The 12,335-nt window shown below is 39.8% G+C and overlaps 1 protein-coding gene across 9 annotated transcripts in view; it reads right to left on the bottom strand.

Moving 5' to 3' along the window:
- Nucleotides 1–12,335, bottom strand: part of Unc13b (unc-13 homolog B) — a 211,657-nt gene that overhangs the window by 138,153 nt on the left and 61,169 nt on the right. For all 9 annotated transcript variants that reach the window (XM_042271038.2, XM_016004589.3, XM_042271034.2 and 6 more), the window contains exon 7: nt 4,763–4,820. In XM_042271038.2, coding sequence (XP_042126972.2) covers nt 4,763–4,820 — 58 coding nt within the window. The remainder of the gene's footprint in view (nt 1–4,762; nt 4,821–12,335) is intronic.

Here is a 12,335-nt window from a genome sequence, read left to right as displayed (position 1 = left end):
CCTAAGGCCAAAAACAAACAACAACAACAACAAAAACCGTTTAAGAATCTTAAACTTACACAGTCAATAAGACAAAAAGACAGCCAACAGAATGGGAAAAGATCTTCACCAACCCCACATCTGACAGAGGATTGATCTCCACAGTATATAAAGAACTCAAGAAACTAGACATCAAAATACTGAACAGTCCAATTAAAAAATGGACTAAAGAGCTAAACAGAGAATTCACAAAACAAGAATCACAAATGGCTGAAAGACATTTAAAGAAATGCTCAACATCCTTAATCATCAGAGAAATGCAAATCAAAACGACTCTGAGATACCACCTTACACCTGTCAGAATGGCTACCATCAAAAACACCAATGACAGTCCATGTTGGAGAGGATGTGGAGCAAAGGGAACACTCTTCCACTGTTGGTGGGAATGTAAGCTTGTACAACCACTGTGGAAATCAGTATGGCGGCTTCTCAGAAAATTAGGAATCGAACTACCTCAAGACCCAGCCATCCCACTCTTGGGCATATACCCAAGGAATGCTGATTCATACCATAAAGATACATGCTCAGCTATGTTCATAGCAGCGCTATTTGTAATAGCCAGAACCTGGAAACAACCTAGATGCCCATCAATGGAAGAATAGATGAAAAAAATGTGGTACATACACACAATGAAGTACTACTCAGCAGAGAAAAACAATGAAAGCATGAAATTTGCAGGCAAATGGATGGAACTTGAAAAAATCATCCTGAGTGAGGTAACCCAAACCCAGAAAGACAGTCATGGTATGTACTCACTCATAAGTGGATTCTACATATAAAAAAAAAAGAACAAACAGACCACAACCCATAGAACCATGGAGGCTATATATATATATATATATATATATATATATATATATATATATATATATATATATATATATATAGCATGGAGGTCCCTAGGACAACTGTGGCTTATAATAAATTTCAGTTTTACTCAATTACTGAAAAAAAATAGCCAAATGAATAGAAACACATGAACTAAAACCAAAGGCTGAGGGGCCCCCAGTTGGATCAGGCCCTCTGAATAGGTGAGACAGTTGATTGGCTTGATCTGTTTGGGAGGCATCTAGGCAGTGGGACTGAGTCCTGTGCTCATTGCATGAGTTGGCTGTTTGAAACCTGGGACTTATGCAGGGTTGCTTGGCTCAGTCTGGGAGGAGGGGACTGGACCTACCTGGACTGAGTCTACCAGGCTGATCTCAGTCCTCGGGCGAGGCTTTTGCCCTGGAGGAGGTGGGAATGGGGGGGTGAGTGGGGGGAAGGGGAGGGAGTGGGAGGGGGGAGAATAAGGGAACCCGTGGCTGATATGTAGAACTGAATGGTATTGTAAAATAAAATAAAAGGAAAAAAAAAGAATCTTAAACTTTACTGAGTAAGCTTGTTATTAATGATAACATGTCCTGAAATCTATTTGTATACATCATAGGACACAGCAAATGAATGGGTAATTTATGTTCTTAAGAACAGAGCTTCGCCGGGCGGTGGTGGCTCACGCCTTTAATCCCAGCACTTGGGAGGCAGAGGCAGGTGGATCTTTGTGAGTTCGAGGCCAGCCTGGTCTACAGAGCGAGATCCAGGAAAGGCGCAAAGCTACACAGAGAAACCCTGTCTCAAAAAATAAAAATAAAAAATAAGAAAAAAAAATTAAAAAAAAATAAGAAAAAAGGAAAAAAAGAAAAAAAACTTTAAAAAAAAAGAACAGAGCTTCTCAGGGGTTGGGGATTTAGCTCAGTGATAGAGCGCTTGCCTAGCAAGCACAAGGCCCTGGGTTCGATCCTCAGCTTCAAAAAAAAAAAGAACAGAGCTTCTCAGCAGGGTGTGGTGGTACATGCCTTTAATTCCAGCACTGGCAGATCTCTGAGAACATCGTGGTTTACAGAGAGAATTCCAGGACATCCAGGGCTACATGGAGAAAACTATCTCAAAAAACAAACAAAAAAGAGGCCGGGCGGTGGTGGCGCATGCCTTTAATCCCAGCACTCGGGAGGCAGAGCCAGGCGGATCTCTGTGAGTTCGAGGCCAGCCTGGGCTACCAAGTGAGTCCCAGGAAAGGCGCAAAGCTACACAGAAAAACCCTGTCTCGAAAAACCAAAAAAAAAAAAAAAAAAAAAAAAAAAAAAAAAAAAAGAACAGACCTCACTGAGAGAGAAGTAAGATACATACATGAATGAAGATCAGAAAAAACAAGGATGTTAACTGGTCATACCAGATGAACACAGTATGTGAATGCGTGTATGCGTGCTTGTGTGTGCACGTGTGTGTGTTTCCTAGCTCTATCCATTCCAAGAGTCAACAACCTAGAACTAGTTCTAGAATCTAAATACCATTCCTCAATAAAAACAAGCAAAGCTTCACAGGAGAAATGGCCTCTTCTAAAACTAAGACAGGAAAAAGAAGAAGATCCTAGAACATTCATTTGTGTAGCAGACAAAAAAGTGATCAAGAATAATAGGGCTACGCATCCAGAAGAGCAAACGGACCTAGGATACACTTTAAGGAACACCCGTGAGCTCAGAGAAGGAAGTACCCTGCGCAAGGTCACACTGCAAATGGTCGTGTTAGCTAGTGACCAGGTTAGGCTTCCTTGAGATACAAGCACACATGCCTCTGCTATGGTTCTGGGTCAGCCACTGGTAGAATAAGAGATAAAGACCGCCAGGGGCCCCTAACGCCCAAAGGTCTGGAACCCCTGAATACAGTACTAGAAGACATCCGGTGAGATGCACTGAAGTTCCAGACAGACCCTGAACCTCATCAGGCCTCTGAACTTGTGGTGCCTTCTGACTGGAACACACTCTCTACAAAAAATATTAGCTTGTGTTGGCCTCTGCTCAAAGGCCATCTTATCAGAAGGTCCTCAGTTTATATATATATAAATATAGTTATATATTTATATATATAACTAAAAATAAAACAATAAAGATTGCTCAATGAACTGTTTAGCCAACATTTCCTTAAGATTAAGATTTTTTTCAAATAACGACACATGAAGAAGCAGGCAGGATTCAGGAACAGGGTTTCACAGCAAAATAAAACTATCACCATAGTGAAAAACATGATTATTTATCACTTTTTATTTCCTCCTGCCCATGTGGCATTGCTCTCTATTTCAACTGCACTTCATTAATGAGTTCAGGAAGAAGGGATTTAAACATGTAATCATCTCATTTGTTTCTAACTAGCAATCCTGAAAAAGGGTTTGAGACAAAAAAAAAGGTCAAAATTAACTCATTGCTATGAGTTTTGGGAAAGACTTCTAGATTCTAGCTTACAGCCTGATCTTTTATTCAGACTCTTCCAGCTTTCTATGACCTTAAATATTTGATCCTAAATAGGAACAACAACAGATGGTCACAACAAATCACATTAAAAACTGGTTTTCTTACCTGCACAGTCTTACTTTTATCAAGAAAGAGTATCACAGCATGTACAAACTATGAATGGAGGTTTTTCTCTGACTATAAGAAGGAAGCAGTGTAACACAGTGACTCGAGATAGGAGCTATGGACTAAGACTGTCTCAGTCTGAGTAATTACTTCCCCGTTTATAATCTATGGGATTCATTGCAGATTATTTAATCTCTTTGTATGTCAGTTTCCTCATCTAGGATATGGAACAGTAGAATCTATGTTTTAAGGTTATTGTGAAGAGTAAATAAGTTTAATAGAACAAATAATAGTTAAGTTCTTAGAAGAACATCTGTATATTATAACTTTCCATATGTTACTTCTACATTTTTACTGTTATTATTTGACTCTTGGTGAGTTGGCTGACTGACCTGTGTCCCTATGGTTCTTGTTATTATTATTATGACAACTGCTACCACAGCCAATTTTAATCTACAGGTGATGCAATTTGGCATTTGATTCAGGAAAATGAGAGCAAAGCAAATTATAACATATATGCACACCACCACCACCACACCCCTGAGGGTGAAAAACTAAAACTCTACAGTAGTAGTCCTTCAGTATCTCTCAACCAGTTTTGTAAGAACGTGAAGAAAAGTTAGCAAGAGACTAATAATTCATGACTCATTCCCAGAAAGAACCTGTGACCCGGACAAATTAATTTCAGAAGAAATGACATGTTCTCTTCCTTAGTTAATCATTTATACAACTTTATTAAAGTTTACTATGAACTAAAAATTAAGCTAGACATGAGAAAAAGTTAGACATGGGAAAATGTCTATGTCTTTTAAAACTCTGTGGGGTTTCTAATGACCTTCTTGCTTCTCTTTTCTTTTTCAGCACTGGTGATTAAACCAGGGCCTTGTGCCCATAAGGCAAACCCTCTACCACTGAGATCCATTCTAAGCCCCACAAAATGTCTGTATCAATAAAGTAGACACAGGTTCTATCAGTGCACTCACACAGTACACGGAAACATAAAGACAAGACGTGAAGAATACTGTGAAACAGTAAAGAGCAGGAGGCTTCACAGAGGTCAGACTGAGCCCTAAGAAAGACTAGCAGGTAAACAAGGTTAGATGGGGTAAAATCACACCCCATGGAATAAGAGTTAGCCAATGCAGGGCAGATACCACTGTCCTACTCCAGTACACAACCAAAAGACCCCTTCTGCAACTCATGGGTGGACAGAGAATTCCGAAACAGCTCTGTTTACACAGCTCAGCTCCCCTCAACTCAGCACATGCCTCATTTGTGGAGACAGGACAGGAAGCTGCAAATAAGACTGGTTCAGAGACAAATTTCTCACTTACAACACTGGGCGGCAGCAGTGGGCAACGGCTTCCTCTGGCTTTCTTCTTGACTAGAATACTAGAAGCAGAAAAAGGAAGAAAAAAATATATAGTAAGAGTTCCAAGTACAGAAAGGAGGAATCACTGCTACTTATAAAAATATTCAGTCTTTGACTTGGGTCAATTTTTTTACTGAACATAAACAGAACTTCTCATTGCTATCCTCCCTCCCCTAGGCTAGATCCTCCTCAGTTATTATTATATTGGTGCTGGCTCAAAGCAGAACAGCAGAGGACCATTCTGACCAAGAGCATGCCAGGAAGCTACAAAAGGCCTAGCCTTAGAGTGTTTCAAAGAGTTCTGTGCATGCCTGTGGTCAACATCTAGATTTCACAAACCAAATGCTAAAACTGAAAGCCTCTCTCAGGCTGTCTGCATATCTCTGAGTAACAGTGCTACTTGCCTTGCAAATGCTTATGGATATTGAAACTGCATGTCTGAGAGTGCATATCTGCACAGCTGGACTTCAGATATACCTGGTAGTTCCCTCCCACTCTAGCCTCTGCAGGGCCACCTACTACCACCACAGCAATAACAAATGTACAAGGTGCTGAAGCCATAAGAAAATATTCTATAAAAGAGAACGGAAGTGAGGGTAAGTTTTGAGAGTGTCAAGAGTCCAAGAAATATAAACCAAAGGATGTACACAGGTTAGAAAGCTAGTTCAGTTCAAGCACAGTGGAGGACTGGAAAAGTGTAACTTCAACCAACAAAGAGAAGATCTAGGCCAGGTAGGCAAGGTGGTGCATGATTAGAATCCCTGCACTCAGCAGAAGGAAAGAGGCTATCATGAGCTCAAGTTAAACCTCAGCTACATGAAGAGTTAGAGGCCACCATGGACTACATGAAAAAGATATCTGAACTTCACATGCTAACTTTGCCACTCATTAATAAGCTAAGAGGATCTGGGCAAGCCACAGCTAAACTGCTAATGAGCCACTCATTCAATAAATATTGGCTTAGCACCCATTATGTGCAAAGTCTCGTTAGAAAAATAGAATTTAAGTCATGGTAAGGAGACTGAAGTTTATGCTAGTGTATTGGGGGGTCACCTAGCTTTAAATATGGGAGAAATATGATTTGATTACTGTGGTGGTTTGAATGAGCTGTCCCTCATAGTCTTGGACATTTGAATACTTGGGCCCCAGTTGGTAGAAGTGTTTGGGTAAGTATGAGAGGTGTGGCCTTGCTGGAAGGAAGATGTCACAGGTAGTGGGCTTTCAAAAGCCAAATGTCATTCCCATTAACTCTCTCTCTCTCTCTCTCTCTCTCTCTCTCTCTCTCTCTCTCTCTCTCTCTCTCTCTCTCTCTCTCTCTCTCTCTGGCGTCTGCTTGTGATTTGAGATCTGAGTTCTGTTCCTGTCACTGTGCCTACTGCCCCAATTCCACGTCATGATGGACTCTTATCTCTAGAACAGTAAGCTCAAATGAACTTTTTTTTTTCTCTAAATTGCCTTGGTCACAGTATTTTATCACAGCAACAAAAATGTAAAACAATTACACTTTTAAAGGACTATAAGAGAGCTGGAGAGAGTTCAGTGGTTAAGAGCACTGGCTGCTCTACCAAAGGACCCAGGTTTGTTTCCCAGAACCCAGATGGCAGCTCACAACCATCTGTAACTCCAGTTCTAAAGAAACCAACATCTTCTTCTTGCCTCCTTGGGCACCAAGCACACAAGTGGTACAAAGATATAAAATTTAAAAATAAAAATAAAATGACTATGCTAGCTGTTACAGAGATGAACTGTTAGGGAATGACGGTGGGTTGTCCATTAAGATAATCCAGACAAATGATAGTGATTTGAACATAAATGAGAATGTCAGTAGCAAAAGATAGCTGGATCCAAAACAACTTTTGTATCTATTTTTGTATATAATGTATTTCACAAGCAGTAAACCATAATACAAATATGAGAATACTGATATTAATACTTCCAATGGGAGATACCAAAAGTCCAGCACAATGTACACAGTAGAACTGCATTAGTAAAGCTGACAACCATGAAACTGCTTGGCAATCCAAGGCTGAACTCTCACTCCAAAGTGACAGAGGACTCGGCTATTAATTACAACCATTATAAATAATGGTGGGTGATTTTTTTATTCCATGTGAATGGTGTTTTGCCTGTATGTACATCTGGGTACCACATGCATGCCTGGGACCTGTAGAGGCCATAAGAGGATATCAGATCTCCTAGAACCAGAGTTATAGGTGGTTGTAACCCACCATGTGGGTGCCAGGAGTTGAACCCGGATCCCCTGGAAGAGCAACCAGTATTTTAACTGTTGAACCATCTCTCTAGAATCTTTTCAATAATGATGGTTTTTATAGGCAGGACATAGGAGTAACAGTAAGAAATCCCAAAACTTAAGTATTAAAGTAGAAGAATGCACACATAAGAGATCAGAGTAGATATTTTCAAGAAGTAATATTTAATTAATCTTGTTTTAGGTCCCAAACAAAAAGTTAAAGTCCAGGTAACTACAGCAAAATTAATAAATTAAGATTGTTTTAGAAAGGACAGATGGGGGCTGCAGAGATGACTCAGAAGTTAAAAGTACTTGTTGCTCTTGCAGAGGAGCAGGGTTCAATTTCCAGCACCTACATAGTGACTCATAGCCATCCACAACTCCCGTTCTCAGATATCTGATGTCTTCTGACTTCTATGGGCACCAAGTATGTCCATGGTGTACATACATACACACAGACAAAATGTTCATACACTTGAAAGAAAATAAATCTAAAAAAAAAATTAAGAAGACATGGATGTGGTTCAGTGGTTAAAAGGCATGTTTATCAAGTCAAAGTCCCAAGCTGAATCCTTAAATACATAAATAAGTCAGCCACTAGCTGGCTAGTTAAGGGAAAAAGTAAATGAATAAGACCTATCCACAGCCTGAAGTGATAGCACATACCCAAATATAATCTACAAAAATCGGTGGCAAAATAGTATGCTTTAAAATTCTCTCATTCTCTCTCTCTCTCTCTCTCTCTCTCTCTCTCTCTCTCGTGTGTTTATACACACACACACACACACACACACACACAATCTCCCAGGTCAGCCTGGAATACATGAGACACTGTTTAAAATTTTTTTCAAGCTTCTTGAGTTGAAAAATACTTGAAAAAGTTGTATCTCTAACATATATATATATATATATATATATATATATATATATATGTGTGTGTGTGTGTGTATATACACACACCCATATACATATATATGTTAACTATTTTAAGTAATTGTTTTGCTTGATTTTTTTTGTTTAATGAGACAAGGTCTAGCCTTGAGCTTTCTTTCTAACTAAGCCAAATCAGTGGTTCTCAATCTTCCTAATGCTGTGACCCTTTAATATAGTTCCTCATGTTGTGGTGACCCCCAACCATAAAATTATTTTCATTGCTACTTCATAACTGAAATTTTGCTATTGTTATGAATCATAGTATAAATATCTGATATGCAGACAGTCTTAGGCAACCCCTGTGAAAAGGTCATTAGACCCTCAAAGGGGTCATGACCCACACACAGGTCGAGAACTGCTGCTCTAGATCCTTTTGTGTCTACCTACAAAGTACTGGGATTGCAAGCCTGTACTACCATGCCCAGGTAAGATATCTGAAGTATACAGAAGGATGTGTAAGTCGTATGTAAATATTTCAACTACCAATATATGTTTTCCTTCATTCTCCTCCTCCATCCCTCCTTTTTTTCTTCTTGCATATATGATATCTAACTTTTTGACACTGACATGCTGCTGTCATCTACAAATGTTAGACCACATTCAAAGCTATACTAGCACACAAGTGCTTGAGGGCTGCAGGTTAGACATGCCTTCTTTAGGATAACATATCTATCTCTCAAAAAATGATTTCCTTAGAGTAAAAACAGTCAAGCTTTATTTCTTCAGTGTACTATAAAATATATAATAATAAGATCCTTTGTTAATAATATGCGCCCACTAATTGTAACATGTGTACCACACTAATGAAAGATGTTAATAATAGAAAAAACTATAGGGTGGGGGTGGGAGAGAAGGGATAACTGAACCATCTGCTCAGTTTTCTGTAAATCATAGCTGTTTTTAAAAAAAGTCTGCTAAATTATTGTAACTGTAATTCCTGCTTGATAGCTGTCTTGTTATATGTAATTTTACTATGTTAAAATGAAAACCTTCCCTTTTGATTACACAGAAAAGGGGAAGTGCTGTGAGATGGTCTTCTGTATGCTGTGAATATGTGTTGCTACCATTGATTAATAAAGAAGCTGCTATGGCTTATGGCAAGACAAGACAGAGTGAGGTGAGTAATCTAAGAGAGCTACAGAAAGAGGAAAGGCAGGGTGGGAGGAGACACCAGCCCACCACCCAAGGAACAACATGCCAACAGACTGGCAACACCACGGCCACATGGCAAGACATAGATTAATAGAAATGGGTTAATTTAAGATGAAAGAGCTAGCTAAAAAGATGCCTGAGCCATACACCAAACAGTCTGTAATTAATATTAAGCCTCTGAGTGATTATTTTATAAGCTGCTGTGGGCCATGTGGGACATAGGAAAACTTCCGGCTACACTAAATAAAGACATATGCATCAAATTCAAATGTACAAAGATTTAAAGTCAGCCGGGCGGTGGTGGCGCATGCCTTTAATCCCAGCACTCGGGAGGCAGAGGCAAGCGGATCTTTGTGAGTTCAAGGCCAGTCTGGTCTACAAAGCGAATTCCAGGAAAGGTGCAAAACTATACAGAGATATCCTGTCTCAAAAAAGCAAAAAAAAAAAAAAAAAAAAAAGATTTAAAGTTTAGAAAGAAAATAAAGTTGTATTTAAAGATACAAAACCTTTACTATTTTCTACAGAAAAAATATTTTCCAGTTTCAAATAACCCTGGACTTTGGAATTATAACCTGTTTTTATGTTCAAAAAAAAAAGTCTGGCCGGGCGGTGGTGGCGCACGCCTTTAATCCCAGCACTCGGGAGGCAGAGGCAGGCGGATCTCTGTGAGTTCGAGGCCAGCCTGGGCTACCAAGTGAGTTCCAGGAAAGGCGCAAAGCTACACAGAGAAACCCTGTCTCGAAAAACCAAAAAAAAAAAAAAGTCTGTATGATATTTTAAAAAAAGAAAGAGGGCTGGAGGGATACCTCAGCCATTAAAGGCTAGGCTTACAACCAAAAAAGAAAGAAAAAGAAAAACAAACAAACAAACAAATAAATAAATAAATAAATAAATAAATAAAAATAAAGATGCAAAACCTAGCCAGGCATGGTGGATGGTGGCACACACCTTTAATCCCAATAAAGGCAAAGGCAGGCAGATCTCTAAGTGTGAGGCCAGCCTGGTTTACATAGTGAGTTCCAGGATAGTCAGAGCTACATAGTGAGATGCTGTCTTTAAAAAAAAAAAAAAAAAAGATGCAAAATCTAGCTAAGAATCATTAAACTATGAGAATAAGATTTGCTGAGTAAGATAAATACGTTAAAAATAAAGAACAAAGTACTCACTAGTAATAATGATCATCTATTAAAAATTTATTTTAAAAAATATATTATTTATCAGGAGTTGAAGAGATGACTCAGTGGTTTACAGCACTTATTGCTCTTCTGGAGGACCCAGGTTTGATTTCCAGCATCCTACATGGTGGCTCACAACCATCTGTAATCTCAGTTCCAGGACATCCAATGCCCTCTTCTGGCCTCCACATACACCAGGCATATACACAATATACAGCCATACATGCAGGCAAACTATTCATACACATAAATAAGTATTGTGTATTTATGTTTTAAATTTCAAATTTTAATTTTTAAATATTTTTAAATTTTAAACAAGAAATTGTTTAAAAACGTATTATTGATTATTGGGGAGGGGGAAATCAAACAAAATAAATTTAAAATCAACATTACAAAAAAAAACCAGTTTTCTCTCTGCTATGGTTTGAAGTTTGTGTACCCACAAAATTTACTTGCTGAAACTTAATCAACAATGTGACGGTATGAGAAGTGGGGCTTTCAGACATACGTAGATCATGAGGTTAAGGCCTCTTATGAATGGCACTAGTACCCTTATAATGGAGATGCCAGGCGACTGCTGTGGCAGTCAGGCATTTGAACAGTTGGGTCCGAGTTAGTGATAGCCTTTGGGGAGGTTTAGGAGGTAGGACCTTGCTGGAGGCAGAATGTCATAGGGGATGGACTTCAGGAGAGCACAGTCTCATCCTACTTCTAGTTCTCTCTCTGTTGGTGCTTGTGTCTGAGATGTGATCTCTCGGCTTCCTGCTCCTGCTGTCATGCCTCCCCACCATGGTGATGCTGCTCTCTCTGGAACTCTAAGTTCAAATAAACTCTTCCTTCTCTAAGGTGCCTCTGGTCAAGACATTTTGTCACAGCAACAGAAAGCAAGCTAGGACAGGAGTGAAATGCTGCTGTGCTGTGAACAGCCTGACCATGCTTTTTTTTTAGGAAGGTAGAAGACTTTGGAACTTCAAACTAAAAAGGCAACTGAATTCTGTAAACAGAGAATACTGAGCAATCCTAGTAGGTTCCTGGAAGGCAATGGTGCTGAAAACAAACTGGACTGTATAAGTCTAGCTCAAGAGGTTTCAGACAGATCAAGGTTTTTAACAGCAATTGGATAAAGAACCTGGCTGCCTTCTGCCCTTCAAGTGAAGTAGAAAGAAATACAAAACGTACAGTTTGGAGAGAAAGGCACTAAGTTTAATGTCACAGCCAAGGGCACTGGAAGAGAGGTGTGTGTGGTGGTTTGAAAAGGTATGGTCCCCACAGACTCAGTTGTTTGAATGCTTGGCCCATAGGGAGTGGCACTATTAGGAAGTGTGGCCTTTTTGGAGAATGTGTGGCCTTGGAAAAAGTTTGTCACTATAGATGGGGGCTTTGAGGTCTCATATACTCAAGTTATGCCCAATGTGGCACACAGTCTCCTGCTGCCTGTGGATCAAAATGTAGAACTCTCAGCTCCTTCTCCAGCACCGTGTCTGCCTGCACACTGCCATGTCCCACCATGATGACAATGGAATAAACCTCTGGGACTGTAAGCCAGCCCCAATTAAATGTTTTCCTTTATAAGAGTTGCCATGGTCATGGTGTCTCTTCACAGCCGTCGAAACCCTAACCAAGACAAGATGCTGCAACTGTTACGAGATTACCACCCTTAAGAAGAGACCTGCTCTGCACTGGAACAAAGGGAAGGGTTCACTCAGGTCAAAACTTCACCCAGCTAAATCCCACCTTGTTAAAAAGAAAAGCCCTAGGGAGTTCTCTGCTCCTACAAAACAACTGCAAACAAAAACTGCTGCTAATGTGGTTCAAGGAGGACAAGGTCCATCCCAGATGGCAGCAAAATTTAGGAATATCATCCACATGTTGCTGGCTTTAGAGGCATGAAGGATGCAAGAGTGAAGGAGTTGTAGACTCTTCCTCTGTGGTTTCAGAGAGCCACTAAGGCCAGACAATGAGAAACAAGTGAGTCCTTACATGAAGGCCAGGAGAGAGCAGGAGGTCCTGGAGAGCCATTACAC

This window comes from Peromyscus maniculatus, chromosome 2 (assembly GCF_049852395.1).
Source record: "Peromyscus maniculatus bairdii isolate BWxNUB_F1_BW_parent chromosome 2, HU_Pman_BW_mat_3.1, whole genome shotgun sequence".
Classification (NCBI taxonomy): Eukaryota; Metazoa; Chordata; class Mammalia; order Rodentia; family Cricetidae; genus Peromyscus; species Peromyscus maniculatus.
The sequence above is the reverse complement of the archived record's forward strand: the minus strand, read 5'-3'. Positions and strand labels throughout refer to the sequence as shown.